Source organism: Fonsecaea pedrosoi (genome assembly GCF_000835455.1).
Source record: "Fonsecaea pedrosoi CBS 271.37 unplaced genomic scaffold supercont1.3, whole genome shotgun sequence".
Taxonomy (NCBI): Eukaryota; Fungi; Ascomycota; class Eurotiomycetes; order Chaetothyriales; family Herpotrichiellaceae; genus Fonsecaea; species Fonsecaea pedrosoi.
The window spans coordinates 3,795,832-3,815,132 of NW_013550613.1; the positions used below are offsets into that span (position 1 = coordinate 3,795,832).

Consider the following 19,301-nt stretch of genomic DNA (forward strand, 5'->3'; position numbering starts at 1 on the left):
TATGAAATAGACAACGTTGATCGAACAAATCTTGTTTTGTGGCTCAATGAAACATGTTGTGATTCGAACACGAGGCTGGAAATACCGTCATTACTGCAATTTTCTTATTATGAGTAACTGCTGTTCCGCTATGTTCGCCATCAGGGGTATCTTCCACATCCCGGTTCCTTGAAAGACGCCCGCTTCCCAGTTTAGCAGCCAAATTTCCCATGTCGTACCGGGCATGTGATTATATGTGTCAAGTCAGAAGATATAGCCCATTCGTTTCTGGGCTAGACTCAAAAGATCCAAGCTGAAGCACAAGTCATTCCTGGCTCCAATCCGAACGAACACCGACCGCAAAATCACCGTGTCGGTATTCGCTCAATAATAAATCTTCTCTTCGAATATCGGTGGCTGTCCGCCAGTCTCTTCCTCATTCCAAATGATTCTCCCGGTCTTTTCGTCGAAACTGGCCCCTTCATCTGTCATTGGTGTGACCTTATTTGTGTGAAGGCACTCCTGCCTCGACACTCCCATGGGATCACGAGGCACCCACAGCAGAGGTGCAACTGCATTGCAGGCAGGATCCTGGTATGCATCTCGCTCAATTTCCGGGGAATATCTGATCTCGGCGAACTCCTGAGGAACAAGCTTGCGCAGAATCGCGTAACTGGCGTAGATGTCGGGGCGGAAGAATCGTTTGATCATGGACGTGTGTTTATTGCCTCCTGGGGGCATTGTTTCTTTCGCTACTCGCAGCTCGTCCAACTGATGTTTTTCATGCATACTTGGACGCGACGGGCCGCCATCCGGTCCAGTCATTAAAGCTGATTCACTGTGCAGGAGGGCGGCCTCCTCGGCTTCAAGTGAACGTGGGAGATAATACAGAAGCGGACGGACGGCTGCATTCATGGACATGTGGTAAAGCACCATGAGGATCAAGAATACAACCATCAGTACCAGAGGTGCAGGGGCCGCCCGAATACCAAAGAGGCCGATCAGACAGATGACCGCCAAGTAACATCCGACCAAGGTATGCTGCAGAGCTTTAGCGTAGACGAGGCCTTTGGTGTCGATGACTGAGCTGTCCACAAAAAGGAGACTGTACCGGTACGCAAAATAGAAAAGACCCTGGCCAATGGCCGCGAATCCAAGCATGAGAGGTGCAATTGGGGCGTATGCTATCGATATCACGGTCATCAATCTATTCCCAGTTAGTCAGGGGGGTCGCATTATATGTTCAAGAGATGCCTTACTCAACAACGGGGAAAACACTGCCCCAGCCGACAGATGAAAGGCTTGACCAGCGATTGTACATCTTTCGGGGGGTTTTGTCGAGGATCTTTGACAGGGTGTTGTATAGCACCAGTCCTACGATATTGAGGAGTTGACCCGAAGAGAACACGAGACCTTGAAGGATGAAGTATGAGATGTAGAAGTTGGAGGCCAACGGGAGGTTCTGAGCCAATAAGGTAGTAATCGATCCTGGCTGTTTGATGATTTGCGGTACTGCTGCACTTGCTGCGCTGGTCATTGTGGTCACCAGGAACACCTGGATTAGCTGGAACCAAAAGTATGATTCGTGGCAACGAAGTTCAATGAGTGACAGCGTGGGCATGCCAGCAACTTTGCCCATGAACCTCATAATCACTGCATGGGAATGTTAGTCCAAACTGAATGGGAGCTGATTGTTGTGAGGAACGTTGTGTTGGTTATCATAGCCGCCAACCACCAAAAACGTACCTGGAACAAGCGACATGAGGACAGAAAGCATCACGACCGGCAGAAGATTTGTAATGACACCCAGAATAATCTTGGGGCATTTGTTGATGAATCGGAGGAAGTGGACTACCTGAGTCAAATAGGAAATCTGCGAAATGGAACCAACAACGGCGACGGGGATGGACCTAGCGAAGACGTTAGTATTGCCCGTTAGATTGAACAGCCATGCAGCAAGTGGACAAGAGTCCGAAGAAACTCGTGATCCTTTCCTGATCGAAAGGCAGATGGTTGCCACGACTAGAGGCGTAAAAAATGAATGAAACACGAAATCTTGTAAGCACGTATACAACAAGACAAAACTTACCAGAAAATAATCAAGGCGACGATAAACCCTAGCGAAACGAGCTTGCGGATGGTAAGCGTTTTCCATGTTATGCCGAGATTCGACCAGACAACTTCTTCTGGGCTGAGGCCGACCACACGGGGAGACATGTGCAAAGGCTGATGGTGGGTAACCATTTGGAAGGCACTCTGCGCCTGAGTCTGGTTCCAGAATTCCACGAAGACAGCGTTCTTGGGTACCGCCTCGCCCGCACGGTATTTGTCCTGTTCCGCCTCGATCAGCGGATTCAGTCTTGCAATCTCCTCACGGCACCAATTGATGGTGTCAACTTTCTTGCCGACTAAAAACTTCAAGCGGTGTGTTGGTCTGTCCTTTGGTCGGACCCATCGGGCAGCAGCGGCGCCAGACTCAGCTGCGTATTCATCTTCGTCGTAGCTGGCCGTGGGTAGCTCAGGAGGGGGATTTTTCCCTTTGATGGATTGCAAACGTGCATCGTTGGCCAATTTGATCAGTTTGGTCTCGGCGGTCTCGAGTTTGATGCAAATCTTGTGACGTTCTTCCACCATTTCCTTCAGGCTCTTCGCGTCTGAAACGACCCAGACATTCTTCAGTTCCTCGCCGAACATGCGACGAATCTTGGTTTCGTTGGCGTATTCATTGGGAACAGCCTGGAACAGCACAGTGCGCGAAGACATCCTGGAAGCGTACAGGGGAGACAGGAGGTAGGCCTGCCTCAAGTTGATGTAGTAAATCATCTCCCTGGTGACCAAGAAGAAGATAAAGCCAATGAAGATCCATGCGATGAAGGTGTGCGCTAGATAACGGTTCTTATCAACGACGTTGCTGAAACTGAGGATATTGAGTTGGTCTTGATGACCTCCTCCGGTGGCATTGATGGGGAACAAGACTGGCCATGTGACGAGGCAGCCGACCAGACAGATGACAATCGACATTTTGAGGTAGCGCAGCAGAAAGTAGCCATCGAGGGAGTTGTGTTGGAGAACATACTCATCGGGCAGCTGATCAACGTGGTTAGAGATGACGTTTCCCCTTGTTACTGTCGCCCACTCACTTTTCTCATGAACGAGATCCAGCCAAACAAGCTGTTTGGGGGGGCGGGGGTGCGCTCTTGCGGACGGAGAGCGCCCAGGTATGTCCTCGGCGCATACTGTCGCGGAAATCGAGTTCTCAGGAGCAGGAAGATGGCAAAATAGACGACGGCAATGACAAGAGTTGGCACCAATGTTGAGATCAGGCCGGAAAGGGAAGGAGAGCTATTTCTGCTGGAGCCAACATTCTGGTCGTGGTTGGGATTGGTATCGGGAGCCTGACGGACACTGAGGACGGCATGGAATACGTCCATGATAATTTGTGGATTGGCCACGAAGGTGCGTCAACGCGTGTGGAAGTCGACAACGGTTGCGAAAGACGCGCAGAAAACCTTGAAAAGAAGCAAACAAGGAGAAGGATTCAAGCAACGACTGCGGTGCCCAGGGGGATCCTCGCGGTGGAAGAGCAAGAGGTTTGTATAGCAATGCTCATACTGTACATCTGAAGATTGTTGGGCTGCAGAATCTTTACTTGTGGTCAAATGCGCATGCGCCTTGGATTCGGCGGAAAATCTTCAGGCGTGTTGGCGTGGCAGGTGCAAAGGTCGTGCATACCAGCAGCGCCATGACGCTGACGTGCAGTTGAGCTGGAGGGCGTGGCCACCGAGCCTAATGGGTGCTTTGGGGGGGATTTCACAAGGCTAGTGGGCTGCCCCGGTTGCTAGGTTGACCTTGGGCGTTGCCGAGTGGCTCGCCAATGCCCGGACCCCGCCCAGGGCCGTACCCCTGTTCGCCTGTGCCTGCGAATACCGAGCACTCGTATAAGGAGGGCGCAGGCAGCACCAACACCCAAGGACTTCTCCCCAGTTACCTAACTAGTACTCATCATCCCTTTGGCACATGCGCTATCTGGCGAGATCCGTCTGGCCGTCTCTTTTTCACTTGAACTCAAACGCCCTCCTGATTTCCCAGAGATTTACTACTTTTATACTGGATAGAAGCCTCCAAACTCGAACCCCTCCTATACCTCGCTCCCCGAATCCCCCAGACCCTTTGACCTCCCGCCCGTTACAAGTTAAAACGTCGGTCCGGAGTTTGACCTCTTTTTCTTTCTGCTCACGCAAAATGACGTGCATGGTCTCGCCGCCTCAGGAGAAATAAAGACAACCGAGCTGACTACTCGGTACAAGGGTCTTGGTGCTGATCTTCGCTTCCGACGTCTCGATTCCGCCTAGAGAATCCACCAGGTAGCGCCGCCAACCGATCCTCAAAGACGCTTGACGCACCTTTCCAGCTGAAAAAGCAGATTTGGCTTTGCTTTTTCTTAAGCCACACACCAAAAATTCTCCTGTTGAGGGCTTGTGGCTGTGCTAAGAAGGTCACCATCCGGTATATGGCAAAAGTAGTGATATTGCTAGTCAGGAGATTCATTATCAGTAGCAAATCAAAAATTTTGAATTCTACGGCCATTTCTCATGAAACGTGCAGCGACGGAGTAATACCGAGCCATCATTCACCAAGCAATGGGTACGATTGCGCGAGAGAAATCAGCAAGGGAATTGAAAGAGATGACTTTGTGATTTGTTTTTTTTCTGTTCACGGATAGCTCCTTATTCACCAGCCCTATCTCAGTACTGATAAAATTGTACAGAATTTCTCTCCATATTCGAGATGTGTCCCACGTCCCTTCTCAACAGCAGCTGAAACAAGTCAACATGATTGTATGGCCTGCCTGATCATCTCGAGACACTCCAGGCCCATCTTCAACATCTTGTGGTATGATCAAGATTACCATTCAAGGTTTTGAACAAATATCAGGCACATGCCAAATCACCCTTATGCTTCGGTGTGATCTGGTCTTGCCAATCCTTCCCTTTCCCCCAGTGTCATTGAAGACAGAAGAAACGATTTCTTCGAAAAAAGAGTGTGGTTCGGAAAAAAATGAACTGGCGATGGTATCCAGTTCCAGAAAGCCCCGCAAAGTGTATCGCATCCCCAAGGTGAACTCCATATCTCGCCGTGTCGCCATGTGTGTAAGTGAGAGTGCCCAGTGCGGCACTAAAGCCAATGTCATAAGGTCATGAATGGTACAAGGATCCCAATTTTTTGAGAACCTTCATAGCCATGGCTTTGCCACTGACCCGAGCTTGTCCTCGAAGATGCCGCCATATAGACCGGCGATTTCGTCGAGATACTCTTCCACGCCAAACTTGCAGAGTCCTTTACCCAGAATTTCTTGTTCTTCCTCATCAAGCAATCTTGCGGTGGCACCAAACTCTTCTGCGACCTCATTCACTTGCGCCAGTTCTCTACCAAAGGGGTGACGGGTTTCTGCAGGGTCGGAGACACCCCGCGTAGCCGGTTGGGAAATGTTGACGGGAGGTGGCGACATTCGTTGAATCGATCGCTTCCGTGATAACTCTACATGCGCTTCCTTGGAATGAGTTGGTGATCGTTGCGGGACAGTAGGGACGTCAAAGGTCGGTGAAGCGATGGCAGGGAGAAGCGGAGTAGTCTGTTTCAAGTCGAAGAATGACTTGCTGTCTTCATTTCCAGGTGTTACAGGAGTGGCGGGACCGCTACTGTCGATGGAAGAATTGTCAGTGCCCGTGCTGTTGAGGAAACTGCGGTCAATCGTCGAGAAATCAGAGTCGTTGACTGACGAAAGTGAACCCGAGGAGGAACCAGATATGCTCCGGATATCTGGAGCGGTCAACGCCTGCACATTGGTGGTAGAGATCAACTCGGTCGGCAGAGAGATGAGGTTGCGATCGATGGTTCCAGGAGCATATCTAACTGTTGTGCCACGTTGCATTGGTGTTTGGTCCACAAAGTTGCGCCTGACGCGCTTGGTGAATGCTCGAGAGATAGACATTGTGGAATTGAGTTGTTGAGGGGAGAGACGGTTGTAGGGATAGAAATCTCTCAGATATGGTCGCAGGGACGAAATCTTCGAGGTATTTGCGCTCGCCAACGTAAAAGCAAACTGGGGGTGGTATTTGTTTTATCTTTTTGGCTTGCTGGTATTTGTTTTTGTGGTTCCGCGGTGGAAGTCTCTCCGCCCGAATGCCCTCAAATTCAATAGTAACGTTGGCTTTGTAAAGAATGACAGTCAAGGATAACTCGCAAGGCAGGACGCAGTCCGCTCTGTGAAAGTCTCCTTGTGGGTGAAGACGAAGGGCGACCAAAAGGCAGCGTATCAAACCCTTGGGTTGGTGAAGGAATGGATAAGCCTCGACTGTGCGGTACCACGACGAATCGACCGTCGAGTAAAGAGTGTGACTTGTGATCGAAAGAGAGCGAGATGGAGGGCCAAAAGAATGACTGAGTGGGAAGGGTATTTGGGAAACGAAAGACTTTTTCTGTCGGGATTGGATGTTGGGGACAGAACTGCAAGGGCGAAGTAAAAAAGGCAGAAGCTGCAGGGAGAGAAGAGATGCAGGGTGCAGGATGCAGCAAGATGGAGTAGCACACAGCGCGTGCAGCTGCGGCGTCGTGGGCGTTCAACCCAAACAGAACGTGACCAGGACGACCGGGGTCCATCCACAACATGGTAGAGCCATCGCCTAGGCTCCCAATGGCTCCCCTGTGTGCCTTGCTAGGGCTCTCTAGGGTCCTTGTGGAAGGTTCTTGGCACCCCTAGGTACTCAACGCTACCCCAGTGTGCCTAGTTATCCACTCAAAATCTTGATTTGTCCCCGCCTGGTACCGCCCAGATGAAGCAATGGCGCTCAACCGCTTCATTCTCTCAGTGGCCACTTCAACGCCACCATCACCCCTAGACCTCACACAGTCTAGTTTGCCCCCCCAATCACAAGTTAAAAATCCTTTGCTTCCGTGTCGAGCGTTATCTGGCCCCGTTGTGCCCGTTCTCATTCTCAGGGGCTGCACGAGCATGAAACTGGGCAGTCCACGTCCACTCAGAGCCGCCAAATGGTTTCCAGAGCCGCCGAGGGGGTGACTTGAAACGACGACCTGCTCCTGCATGAACCACTCGGACAGCTCTTCTGGCAAACTCAGCAGTACGAGATACTTTCTACTTGTACCTGGGCTCCTCCTGGATGGCTTGGGAAGAGGGGGAAAAGATAAAGTCAGATTCAGAGAGAGACAAGACCTGGTCCTGGCCTTATGAGTCTTGACGAACCAACATGCCGGATTCTGTTCTTCTGGCTACGACTATCTCTGCTCTCTTCTGATGATTACGGAGAACATGATGGCGTGCGCCTCGCTCTTGTCCGCCGGTTCTCTGGTGCTCATGGCCAATTTAACCGTGGTATGACCCAAGCCTTGGATGACAAGGGGGACGGGGAGGGACTCCACATGCCTTTCATTGTACGAGGTACACATCTGCCGGTCGATTCCACATGCACAGATCTTCAACCCCGACGTTTGAGAAGACGTGATATGGAAGTACCGAAGTGGGAAGCTGACCATAGTGGCTTGCATACGAAGTCCCCATGAGGGAACCTTCTTCTCCACGGAATATGCCTGTTCGGAGTGGTTTCAGAGAAAGACCAGAAAAGGGACTCGGAACTCCTGAGCATCTTCCCCCCCAAAATCGAAAGTCGGGCCAGTTTCATGTGCCTGAAGGTTTCGAGAGGCGAGGCAAACTCAGCTTCGCCGGCGAAAAGGGATGGTTTACCGTAATAATCTTTATTTTTTCCCCGGGGGACCTCAGAGTCGGGCGATGCTTGTGAACCAACCGTAAGCACCTTGTCCTCCCGCTGAATGTATGTGATATGCATGTAATATGGACGATGTATCAAGTCCTGCAAGCTCGTCTGTTCAGGGGGATCGCTCACCCCCGATTAGGCCAAGGGTGATGCCGCCCTATACTCATCCCCAGCTCCAAGCGAGTCTCTGGGAGCAAAAAAAAGGCATAGTCTGACATGGAGTAGACACCTGACACCTTCTCTCAATCTATGTAGTCACTCAATAGCGATGAAGTGGCCGCCAGATCAAATAGAGCTATAGCTAAATATCATGGGATAAGGATAGGGGATGCCATTATGCCTACAGAATAAAATCCCCGAATCATAAAAGCGGCGCGGCGGGGTTTGAGCCCAAAGTGAGCCACCAAGCGAGATTAAATCTCCGATTCGAAGCTCGATTTCAGCCTCGCCCAATGCTTGGGAGCTCCCTTCTCCACAATCCAAAAAATTGGCAAAAGTCCTTTTTTTGTCTCAGCAGATGATGATGCCGTAATAGCAATCATCTCGAAGGAATAATTCGCAGGCTCACAAGAATGATGTGAATTAGCCCTCCAAAATTTCTTGGAAGAACTTCATGCCCCTCTCCAAAGCAGGCTCGCCTTTCCCACCACAAGCCTCCATGACAATGACACAAGCGAATCGTTAAAGTCCCAGACCCCCGCGCGTGCAAGAGAAGGCCAACGCCAAAAATGGTCCGGATCAAACACCGCTACCTGCTCTTCCACATCCTCTATCCTTCTCCTCCCACGTCCTCATCCTCCTCTTCTTCCACAGATGCACCCGCAGCACCGCGAGCACCAGGCTCGACGCCAAAAGAATCACCAACACCGGCGTACATCCTCTTCCACCGCCCTTCGCCGGGCTACCTCACCCCCGCTCTCCTGGTGACGCACCTGCGCGGGCAGATCCAGACACTGTTCGGCGACCACGGCGTGTCGGTGACGCAGTCGGCGCTACGACTCGTGTACTTCTCGCCTGCGACCTCGACGGGGATCCTGCGCGTGCCCCGCGCCCATTTCCGCCTGGTTTGGGCGAGCATGACCTTCGTGACGAGCATGCCTGCCCCCCACGCTCGATCTGGCGCCACAGGAGGGAGGAGAGGTGGTGGTGGTGCGTTATCCGACACGATGACACATCCAGAGTTGGCTTGTGTGATTCGCGTGGTCAGGGTGAGCGGGACAATCAGAAAGAGTGAGGACGAGCTCCTCCGGAGAGCGAGGACGGATGTTGTCCGGGCGAAGCTGCAGGGTCGAAGTCTAGGTGAAGAAGGCGATGATACGATTCTGGAGGGAATCTTTGCTGGAGTGGACGGGAAGAGCCTGCTGAAGGGAAAGGACAAGGCTGATGCCGCCGGATCGGTTGGCGGAGACGAAAGCATTGTAGACTTTGAAGAGGATGAGGACTTTGAGGATGATTCTGGCTGAACAACAGAAATTCCTCGATGAAAGAGAGCTTGGGTATCTAACAGCACAACGCTCACCACCGCAAGCAGACGACATCCGCAGAGAGCGTGGAATACTTCAGCGAGCCAGAAACCCAACCCGGCGGCACGTTTCCACGACACATGCGGTGTGTCCTGATTTCATCATGGCTCTGACCGCGATATCCGTAGCCGATCGGCTGCATTGGAGCGGAGAGTTCCCACCGAAGCGGAGAGTGGTATCGGAACGATGCTCCCTCTTAGCAATCCACACGCCATCGATGTCATGAAGACTTCTTCTCGCTCCTGACGACTTTCACACCACCATCCTTGAGCGGCGGTAAGTCCATATCTTCGTCATCTCCATCATTAGCCATTCCCATCATCGCCTCTCCGCTCTTGGCCCACTCCTCTTCCCTCCGCTTCTGCTCCTCCTCCCACTCCTTCCTCTCCAACTCGTCATATTCCTCCCTTTGATCGATCCACCGTTCTTGGACATCCCTCACATCCAGCTTGCCAAGTCCCTCCCTGACAGCGACCTGCCAAACAGAGTCATTTGCGCCCTCAGCACCTCCAAACGCATAGCCACCCGCTCTGTCGATGGTGTGCAATAAGCTCATCATACTCTTTTTGTCCTCGACGGCCAGCGTCTCGAAGCCGACCAACCCGTACTCCTCGACGAGCTGAACAATGGCCTCATTCAGCGCTTGGAACTTGCCGCCTTGTTTGAACATGGGTGACTCTTCCTCGAGGTATGGGAGCAGGTACGACAGGTCTTGGACTTCGGTGTAAAAATCCAGGTTGAACGGTAGTGGGGGGTATTTGCTGAGATTGTCGATCTTGGTGAGGACGTTGATGTGCGTAAAATCGAGCTGGAGCATACTCCGTAGCGACAGAAGGAGGGTGGAAATGTACAGCGAGGGTAACGTGAGGGCATACGAGTCAATCAGGTTGACCACAACCAACTGTTCAAAACCAACATTGAATAACATTTGTCAGCCCACGTTTCATCACTCTTGTGGATCGTTAGCAGAAGCGGAATCATCATCAAATAAGTGGTTTCGAACACGTAGAAGGGGATTAGGGAGAAAAGACAGACAGACAAATAGATTCAAAAAAAGGCCAAACCCAAAATCCCCTCAAAGAAAAGAATAAAACATACACGATACCCAATCTTCTCCAACCTGGCAAAGATCCTCCTCAGACTGCCGTGGTGGGTAAACAGCTCGACCTGCCCGGGACAGTCGAAGAGGACGTAGTCGTCGCCCAGGGCCTTGAGGCCGTCGACGAGCCAGCCGTCAAAGTTCTCCTCGAGCTCCTCGAGCGCGTAGAGCACGCCGCCGTTGGGGCCGAGGGCGATGTCGTCGTCGCGCATGATGGTCTCGAGCGAGATAAGGTCGCGGATGTCGAGGGCCGGTTCGTACGACGACACCGGGTCGTTGGCCGGGTCGAGGTTCACCACCGAGCACTTGCGCCCGATGGCGCCCATGAACTGTTGCATGCCGTTGCAGTAGGTCGACTTGCCGGCGCCGGGGGGCCCGATCACGAGTTGCGCAAAGGGCATATTGGATGTAGGGGTGCGGGAAAAAAAAAAAAGAGACGGGTCAATGGAGGCAACAAGAGCTTGATCTTCAGAACTCGTGAATGCAGATTGGTAGACGTGTAGGTGGCTAAGATAGCGGGCGGATCGAGGGGTGTTTCCCGTAGTGGCGCTGCAGGCCGTGACTGAGGATGAGGTTGTTCTGTCTACCGATTCGAAAAGTATTACCCCTCCTGCTCCGTGCGCCTCAGGACCGTGCCAGTATCCGGATATCGAAAGAGCCTTGCGTACGTACAATAGTGTTTCAGGTATTTAGATCGCTCACGAGAGGGAGACAGAATGTCCGTCACATGCAGTGACGAGGAAGAGGGCAGGCTGCTGCTCAAGGCGGCGACAGACGGCAGAATTTCTTCCGACGCTCCGCCAATAAAATTGCTCCTTGTGCACCCCAGCTGATCCGAGTTCCTCTCAGCCTTGTGAGCATCCTATCCACACAGGCTAGAGCACCAACGATACCAAAGTGTTGAGTGCATAGAAATCGTTTCGCGTATCACATTGCTGTAGCCTCTTAGCTCGTAGAAAGGCATCTCGCAAAATAGAGCGATATTTCCATTGACTTTGGTATCAATGTACATACATCAGAGCACATTATCCTCGCATTTCCGTTTGTCGTGCTTCCCGCGCGCCCATTTCAGCACATGTGCTTTCGAGTTCTCACCTGGATGGAACCAGTGTCTCGGTATCGGTCATGCTCCATTGGCAATCCTTTCTTCAGAATCTTGTGGGTGCGCGTCATTTCCGCCTCGTTTGCATACTCCCACTTTCGTATTGGGCCACCCTTCCACTCCCAGACGGAACAGACCAAACACTTCGCCGACCCAGCTAGTCTGCCCGGATCCCACTTGGTTAAGTTCGATAACATCCGCGTGTGTTGTTACCGTGTCATGGCCGAGGCGAGTGCTGCTCAGCACTGCAATTCCCACCATCTCAACATCAGTTCCTTCCTCCATGCTCTTGTTGGCGTCGCTAGTCTTAGATTCATCGCTCCGGCGGCTAGGAACAATTGACAACCGAGCCAATGCGTTTTTGAGAAACCCCAGCCCTGGTGACTCTTCTCCTTGAAGGGTGGAGCCACCTGGGCTCGTTCTTCCGCGCTGGAGGCTGATGGACGAGGGACATTTGATGAAGGTTGAGCGGGCAGCATGCTGGAACTCTGCTTTGACCTTTCTCTCAAATAATTCATCCCTGCAGTCTGTCGCAAGACATTGTTGCTGAGCACTGAAGAAAGATAAAGGGACATATGTCAATTCCTTCTTGTTCGAAGATGCGTGTATAGTTCTCATCACCCGAACTGTGAGGAAGGTACACGTCGCTGAAGGACTTGTGCCGTCGGACGCTCGACATGGCACCCGGAATGCTTTGGCAGAGAATTTTGCTTGCATCATAGTGTCATAATCACCCATAACATCGACGAGCTTAACGAAGGTGTTGTAAAGCTGCCAGCGCGTCCCCTCCTCCATTTGTGACACACCAGTCTGGTTGAGAAGGATCCTCAAAATCTCGCTGATGGTGGAATCGTCGAAACGCTGTAGTTGAGCCAGCTGGTCTCCAGATAGATCACCGCATTGTATCGGCACGTACGGCAACTGGTCTTGCGAGGTGGTGGGAACAAGAACGTCGAAGCTTTTGTACATGCTTGGACGGAGCATAAAACAAGCGAGATGCACTCTGGGGGGTGGAAGATGCTCGGCTGATGTACTCCGCCTCATCCGCTCAATCTTAGCCACCATCTCACCACAATCGACTTGCATGCTCTTAGCCAGTGGTTCTGCGATTTGCGCAATGGTGGCAAATCGGTATCCCAGTGCGGCAAACCTGGCTGCCTCGCTTTTGTTTACTTGTCGTTGAAGGAAAAAGTACTTTCCTCGGGCAACCTTGAGTGGCGGCGGAAACCCTTGCTCAGTGTCTGCCGTCTTTTTATAAGATCTGGCCGATAGCGGCCTGATATTGATACTCAATTGCGTGTGCAGAGAGGTTGTTCCCGTGTCCAAGGGTTCTTCGAATAAGACCCCGAGCCTCTCCAGCGGTTGATGGACGAGATTGGCCAGCTGCTGGGCAGTGACGCAGAACAATTGCTTGAATATCGGGGCGAAGTTGATGGAACCTGCCATCGCGTCATCTGGCAAGTTTTTGGAGGTGTTGCTGGGCCGGTATTTCCTTGCTATTGGGTCATTTTCGATATGATCTCTCATGCTGGGAATGAGGCCATGTAGGGTTATCCAATGATGCGAGGCTTTGAATATCCAGAGGTAGGTTGGATGAGATCTGCTAAGTTCATCTTCACCAAAAGTCTACAACGCCGGGTCAATGCGAGTAAGGCTTGAGATAGGAGGTTGCTTACCTTCTCGATATAGTGGTTTGTTATTTTTTCACTGGGCAAGGTTCCTTCCTGGGTGACCATCATTTTGCCTTCGGTGTCAAAGTAAGCGCAAGCCAACACCAGCCGCTGTGCTTTGATCCTGGCAGAGAGTTTGTTGCGACCTCGAATGAAGGCCACCACAAGAAGGATGACACAAGAGCCCATTGACTAGCAAAGAGTATTAGTTGCGGGTTCTACAAACCGAGATAGGAAACTAACGAGGGAAGCTGCAATGACTGCAGTTTGTGACCTGGAGTTTCCATGGATGTTCACATCGCCTTTCCAGTGGTAATCTGTACCAACCGCTGCTGTCCAATGCATTCCGGAGACAGCAGTGGCAAGAATGACACCACACAGGGCACGCTTCCACCAACCGTCTTTCCATGCGTCTCGCAGCCGAAAAAATATCCCAAGGGCGGTGTAACTGGCCAGTACGGCGATGATGGCGGCTCCGGCAACATTCTGCACCCTATATGAGCAAACATAGTTCTCCACGCCGTATTGACCGAGATAGTGCATGGCGCAAGCCGCGGCTCCTGTGAGACAGGCGGCGATGGCAACATGAAGTGGGCGGGCTCGAGCCGGCATTCCAAGAGTGTAGAAAGCGAAGAGAAGGACGATGATTGGCATAAAGAACGAGATGGCCGTGAAGCCGGGGTTGTAGAGAATCTGGCGGCGGCGGTCTCCGTTTTGTAACACGATAGCTCTATTGCCGACAAAGTGCATGCCCCAGATACCGATGCCACCCATGGTGATTGCGGATGCCACGAGCAGAAACCTCGGGCTCGGTCAGTAAACAGCCATCTTGGTGAGAGTAAGGTGAACTTACCAATTGTACGCTCCTCTCGTCGATGTGCGCCTTTGCAGCAGTTCCAACGTGGTGATGCATCCTATGAGAGACGTGAAGAAAGACAGAACAATGTGACCGGCATCGTATGAGACGGTGGTTTGGGAGGAATCAGAGCTGGTTCTGGCAGCAAGCTGATGTAACGTGAACCGGCCATTGCGGTCCATTCGTCCAGGAAGGCGATGGTGTGCAGGCAATCTAGAGACTTTGAGGCTTGAGGAACTGATCTAAGGAGTGGAGGAAAGACAGAAGCTGCGAGCCACGTTGGACAATCTGAGTAGGAGTGAGCAGAAAGTGAAGAGTGGCGGGCAGGGAAGCAGATGTGCTAGAAATGAGGGACGCGGAGAGTGGGAGAGGTAGGTTCAAGGTGCAAATGATACGGATCTGAAGCCTGAGCAGGCGTTAGAAGCACTGAAGGAGGAGTAATGAAAAGTGAAGACGGTGTCTTGAGGGAATGAGACCGCATATATCCAGCAGATGGAAGCGACGATAGTCACAAAGCTTTCTTTCCGTCTTTTCCCTACAGCGCAAGCAGCCATGACTCTAACCTCAAGAAGGCGCATCCGCTAAGTCCGTTGGTAACAGCCTTCAACATGTCTAGTGTAGTTGACGCCCGGAGGAACATGGTCGCGATCAAGATTCAAATACAGCACGAACAGGTCAGGAGAATCGCGGCCAAAGTGTCTAGGTTCCCAGGCTGAACGTATCAGAGAGACCCGGGGACGAATGAATGCGACATATTGCATATCGATGACAGGCTTGGCCAGAGATGCCCAATGCAAGGGATCGGTGCAGGCGAGGGATATGCATTGGCATCAGAGCCAGGACCAACATCAGCATCGGGGCGAAGAGGTACGGTGCCCAATTGGAGGACGTAGAGGGAAGATGGGTGTGCGTGTGTACATCTGGTGTTTAGAACAGCGAGCTGGTTTGTGGTTGGCAACTGACAGAGTTGACAGGCCGACAAGCCGGATAGACACCCTGTCACTGATGCAAGGAGGAGAGGTCCAAGTGAATGAGTTTCTTTCTCCCTGGTCCATGAAGTTTGTGACGCCTTCTTGATACAAGACAGTAGCAGACATGGCGCAAAACAAAACTGAGTAGCGCAGGACTGAGTAGAGTGAAAGGGAGGAAATTGTGAGAAAAGTGAAAAGACTGAAAGTGAAGAGTTGGAAGGGAAGTGACCAGAAGCTGTGTAACTCGGGGTTCCCAATTCGGACTAGTCAGCTGGTGCTGATACAGACGCTATACCATATCGGGATCGACACATACCTCGATCTCCCTCCATCTCGCGATCGCCAGGCACCATCAGCATCAAGATGCCAGAGGGTCTTTTGACGAGATTCACATCGCTACTACTCAAAGGACGAAGATCTCTGCAGGAGTCACATAAATCTATCATTAAAAAGAATACCACTATTTTATTTCCTTTTTTGGTCTCACCGAGGGCTGGATCGCTCTCCCTTTCCATCACCATGCTGAACCACGGTATCTTCATCCTCACTATCGCTTGCCAGATCATAGCGTTGGGATTGCATATTACCATGTCGCCGGCTCGACTCCAGGTCGTCCAACTCACTCTCATCAAAATCCCCCGCTTCCACGTCTCCGCGGCCTTTTCGCATCGAGCTGTTGGCAAGCGGAACGCTGATATACCCTTGACTTCGGGCCTTTCTCCTTCCTCGCCACACCCACCAGCCAAACAAGCCTGCGGCAATGAGCACAAACACCAGAGCTGCCTCGCCGCTGCGATAGTAGGCTTTGAGTTCGGCGTCTTTGAGTTTCTGGCTCTGTTCTTCGGCGGTGACGGGTACGGTGCTGTTCGCTGGCTTTTCAAGCTCTGTTTCAGTGCCCACTTTATCACCATCAATAAAGCTGTCGGTCGGCTGACCACCAATCCCTGTGACATTCACCCCAATAAACCGATCAAGCATATCACGGGTCCGTCGAGGGTAGTCGAAGGGCACCATATGACTCGAATTGTAGAATTTGACATAGGTGAGGTTTCTTGCTTCTTGATACACCCCAGCTGGTTCACCTTCGAATTCCCAATCGCGTTTTGGAGCTATTACCCCAGGAGCGAGCTCAAATCCTTTGCCTCCTAGCCACTGCATGTTGTTGACGAAATCCTCTGTTCCGAGATGATTGCAGATCAGGTCGTTCGCGCCACTGAACAATAGCACTGGGATGCCCTCCTCAAGAATGCCTGGGAGTAGTTGAACACTCGGTTTCGAGTTCCTAGCCCGGAACGAAGATGAAACAGCCCCCGAACATTCAACCCACCCAGTCCGTTTGTCGGGATTCACGTGCAGAGCCGCAAGAACATCGTCCTGGCGCAGATAAGGCGTCACGGTCTCCAAATCTGGAGGCCAGGCCATTCCGCATGAAGGCCACTTGTCCTTGAGAGTGATGTCGTACATGTTGTAACACATACCGTCCACCTTGGACACGTCGAGAATCGTAGAAAGAACAGCCTCGCATGCACTGACATCCACCGTTTCCGTCCCACCGGGTTTAGCGAGTTCGTTGATGCAGGTTACTTGCGCAGCCTCAACTTTATCCGCCTCGGGAGTACCGCCTTGGATTAGATTAGACTGGTAGGCAAAACGGAGGTAGGCCTGGTATTGTTCTGCTGGAGCAATCCAACCATTCCCGATCAAGAGGCCTTTGAGGTTCCATACCCGCTTACCCTGATTCTTCAATTTGGCATTGCGATCCAAAATAGCCCTTGTGATGTAAGGAATGTATTGTCCAGCATAGGATTCGCCTGCGATGTAGAGATCGTCGTTTTCATACTGTGGAAATAGCTCGAGCCACTTTTCCATGAAAGTAACAAATTGGTTGGCCATCTCCGGCAGTTCGTGAACATAGCTGTCCGTATTTACGTAGCTGAAGCCAGTACCGACCGGGTTGTCCACAAATAATAGATTGGCGAACTCGTCCCAGGAGCCTTCGTTGTAAGCCAGTTTTCCTCCCTCTCTTACTCGGTAAGGGCCCAACTCCATCAATGCCCCATCCATTGAGCTGCATCCCGGTCCACCATTGAGCCAAATGACGGTTCGTGATCGGTCGGCTATGTGTCGGTTCTGATAGTGCCAGAAAAACATGTGTCCGTTATGTTCAGGAGTAACCTCAATATGCCTGCATACGTCAATAACCGCTCTTTGGAAGGGGAAGTGATTGCATACCCGGCGTGCATCTTCAGGAGAGGGCCATCTGGCTGTCCTGGTAGCGAATGGACAAAGTAATCAGCTGCGGTTCTATCCGCCCATGCTGAAGAGATCACAGCCAGCAAAGTGCATGCTGCCCAAAGCCCAGCCATATTGTAGTAGAAACTCCGAGAAAAGCGCTAATGCTCAGCTGACATCTCCAGGCAAGGCGAGCGAGAGGGTAGGGGAAAGGATACGCCGCGGAACGGTGGAGGTTCGTCAAATTATATGGGCTCTGTGCCTGTAACTTCTTCGAATTTGTCAAGTAAGGAGAAGCGTCCGAGGGAGAACGATCTGTCTCATGGAGAACTCGAAGTGGACGCCGAAAGACACCGTATCGTCGATTGCGGTTGAAGGGCGCTGTCTCGAAACACGTCTGACTCGATCCAGCAGTCCAGGCTTGGGTGGAACTCGGGCTGAATTGGTGCAAGAAACAGGGTTAGACACTATTCCGCAACAAACGGCCCGGTATGATGAAGGAGAAAGAGTTTTACAGAGAATGAGGTACAGCATCTGCCCCCTGGCTGAGCCCTGCTGTTGACGAATCCGCATCGGATGGAGGTGGCTTGGCAGCTCAAGCGGTACAATCTGCTCGTACCGCACTTGGGGGATCACCCCCGACCGTGCCGCTTTTAACAATTTCGGACTCACCCGCATACTCACCCGCAAACTCACCCGCCTACTCACCCGCCTAGTCGCCCTCCTCTGCGACGGTCCCAATTCGTCCTGCCGTCATGTCTGCGCGCCGGGCAGTGGATTCGGCCCATGTCTGGGTCCCTAGGTACATGGTTCTGTCCTTCTTTCCCTGCCGCTGAAGGCCCCTCCCTTCCGTTTGATCTCCCCGTCTAGTTTCGTTCTCATGGAGCTCAAAACGGAGCCCAAATCCAGCCTGGCCGGCCGTCCGACCATCTGTCAAATCCTCCCTCTCGAATCATCCTCTGTACCTAGGAACTCGCTCTTTCCCATTCCTGCCTTTTCACATCCTGCAACCGTCGATGGTTTCCTCCTCCTGCACCTCCTCGTGTCTTCGATCCACCATGGATGCCGAAGAAGAAAGTCCGAGTCCAATTCCAAGACCAGAAGATCAGCATGATATTGGCGACGCCATGGAGCAGACACCCCTTCCGGATATAGGGCTATCTTCTGATGATGCCGGGGACCACGACGAGGCCTACGTAGAGAGGTTCTGTTATGACCGTGGCGAAACCGAGTATCTCCTGGAGAATCCCAATGGGTGGATGTCTGCCGGCAGCCTTGGCGTCTCGGAAGCCGTAGTGGAGGCCAGGTGGCAGAGATGCGAAGCGAGGCCGGTCAAGTTAATCCCCATAAAATGTAGGGGCACTCTCTATTCCCATGTACGGAAGGTCTTCGACAAAGCCGGCCACGATGATGAAACTTTGTATGAGATTGAATTGTGGCCTCGCTGGACTCCTGACAGCCAAATTAACGACAAGAGGGTTGTGCCATCGCTTGAACTCAACATGGACACGTCCCTTCGCCGTAGCACGCGGCTCATGAAAACTGTCGATGAGAGAAAGATGAGGAATGAGCAGATAGCACAAATTGTTCAGCTCGATTTGTGGACACAGAATGCTTTGAAGGGAGCAGACAGTGCAGTTTAGTCGAGATATCTCGGGGAAAAGGTTCGTGTCAGGCGTTATCGGATTTCGAGGGCGATTCTCTGTAGGACAGATGTCAGCTGTTCAAGGATTCCTTTTCTGGAGGAAGGGCAGCACCCATAGGAGATAGGGTCTATCACCAATGTACATGATTTCATTCCGTCTCCTCCACATAAGATTACCCTGGGCTCGTCTTCTACCCGTTGCTCGTTCGCCTAGGGTACATAGCCGGTTTGATGTGTTAGGGAGTGTCAGTGTGGCGGTAGTCGGATCAATGGCGAGATTCTGTGGTCTCTCCTGACAACTTGTTCCGAATGGCCAACGAGGGCATCGCATATAACACAGATACAATACGTTGGAGTTGGCTATATGGGGGCATCTAGATAGGGTAACTTTAGTTCACAAAGATTTAAGCTCATCATGAAGAGTCATGAATGTT

At 51.9% G+C, this 19,301-nt stretch overlaps 7 protein-coding genes across 7 annotated transcripts; 2 read left to right on the forward strand and 5 right to left on the reverse strand.

The window, feature by feature from the left end:
- Positions 1–363: 363 nt before the first annotated feature.
- Z517_05301 (uncharacterized protein) lies at positions 364–3,410 on the reverse strand (the record flags this gene model as incomplete). The annotated part of the gene is made up of 5 exons (XM_013430628.1): positions 364–1,186; positions 1,239–1,632; positions 1,726–1,889; positions 2,069–3,066; positions 3,120–3,410. The coding sequence occupies 5 exons, from the start codon at positions 3,408–3,410 to the stop codon at positions 364–366; spliced, it is 2,670 nt and encodes an 889-aa protein (XP_013286082.1).
- A 1,802-nt stretch (positions 3,411–5,212) lies between these two features.
- Positions 5,213–5,971, reverse strand: Z517_05302 (uncharacterized protein; the record flags this gene model as incomplete). The annotated part of the gene is made up of 1 exon (XM_013430629.1): positions 5,213–5,971. One exon carries the CDS (start codon positions 5,969–5,971, stop codon positions 5,213–5,215), a length of 759 nt encoding a protein of 252 aa, XP_013286083.1.
- Positions 5,972–8,497: 2,526 nt separating this feature from the next.
- On the forward strand, positions 8,498–9,232 carry Z517_05303 (uncharacterized protein; the record flags this gene model as incomplete). Its single annotated transcript, XM_013430630.1, has 1 exon — positions 8,498–9,232. The coding sequence occupies one exon, from the start codon at positions 8,498–8,500 to the stop codon at positions 9,230–9,232; it is 735 nt and encodes a 244-aa protein (XP_013286084.1).
- Positions 9,233–9,512: 280 nt separating this feature from the next.
- Positions 9,513–10,792, reverse strand: Z517_05304 (uncharacterized protein; the record flags this gene model as incomplete). The annotated part of the gene is made up of 2 exons (XM_013430631.1): positions 9,513–10,193; positions 10,391–10,792. 2 exons carry the CDS (start codon positions 10,790–10,792, stop codon positions 9,513–9,515), a joined length of 1,083 nt encoding a protein of 360 aa, XP_013286085.1.
- Positions 10,793–11,514: 722 nt separating this feature from the next.
- On the reverse strand, positions 11,515–14,201 carry Z517_05305 (uncharacterized protein; the record flags this gene model as incomplete). Its single annotated transcript, XM_013430632.1, has 4 exons — positions 11,515–13,119; positions 13,170–13,355; positions 13,407–13,965; positions 14,017–14,201. The coding sequence occupies 4 exons, from the start codon at positions 14,199–14,201 to the stop codon at positions 11,515–11,517; spliced, it is 2,535 nt and encodes an 844-aa protein (XP_013286086.1).
- Positions 14,202–15,473: 1,272 nt separating this feature from the next.
- Z517_05306 (uncharacterized protein) lies at positions 15,474–17,356 on the reverse strand (the record flags this gene model as incomplete). Its single annotated transcript, XM_013430633.1, has 2 exons — positions 15,474–17,175; positions 17,223–17,356. 2 exons carry the CDS (start codon positions 17,354–17,356, stop codon positions 15,474–15,476), a joined length of 1,836 nt encoding a protein of 611 aa, XP_013286087.1.
- A 924-nt stretch (positions 17,357–18,280) lies between these two features.
- Z517_05307 (uncharacterized protein) lies at positions 18,281–18,865 on the forward strand (the record flags this gene model as incomplete). Its single annotated transcript, XM_013430634.1, has 1 exon — positions 18,281–18,865. The coding sequence occupies one exon, from the start codon at positions 18,281–18,283 to the stop codon at positions 18,863–18,865; it is 585 nt and encodes a 194-aa protein (XP_013286088.1).
- Positions 18,866–19,301: the final 436 nt, after the last annotated feature.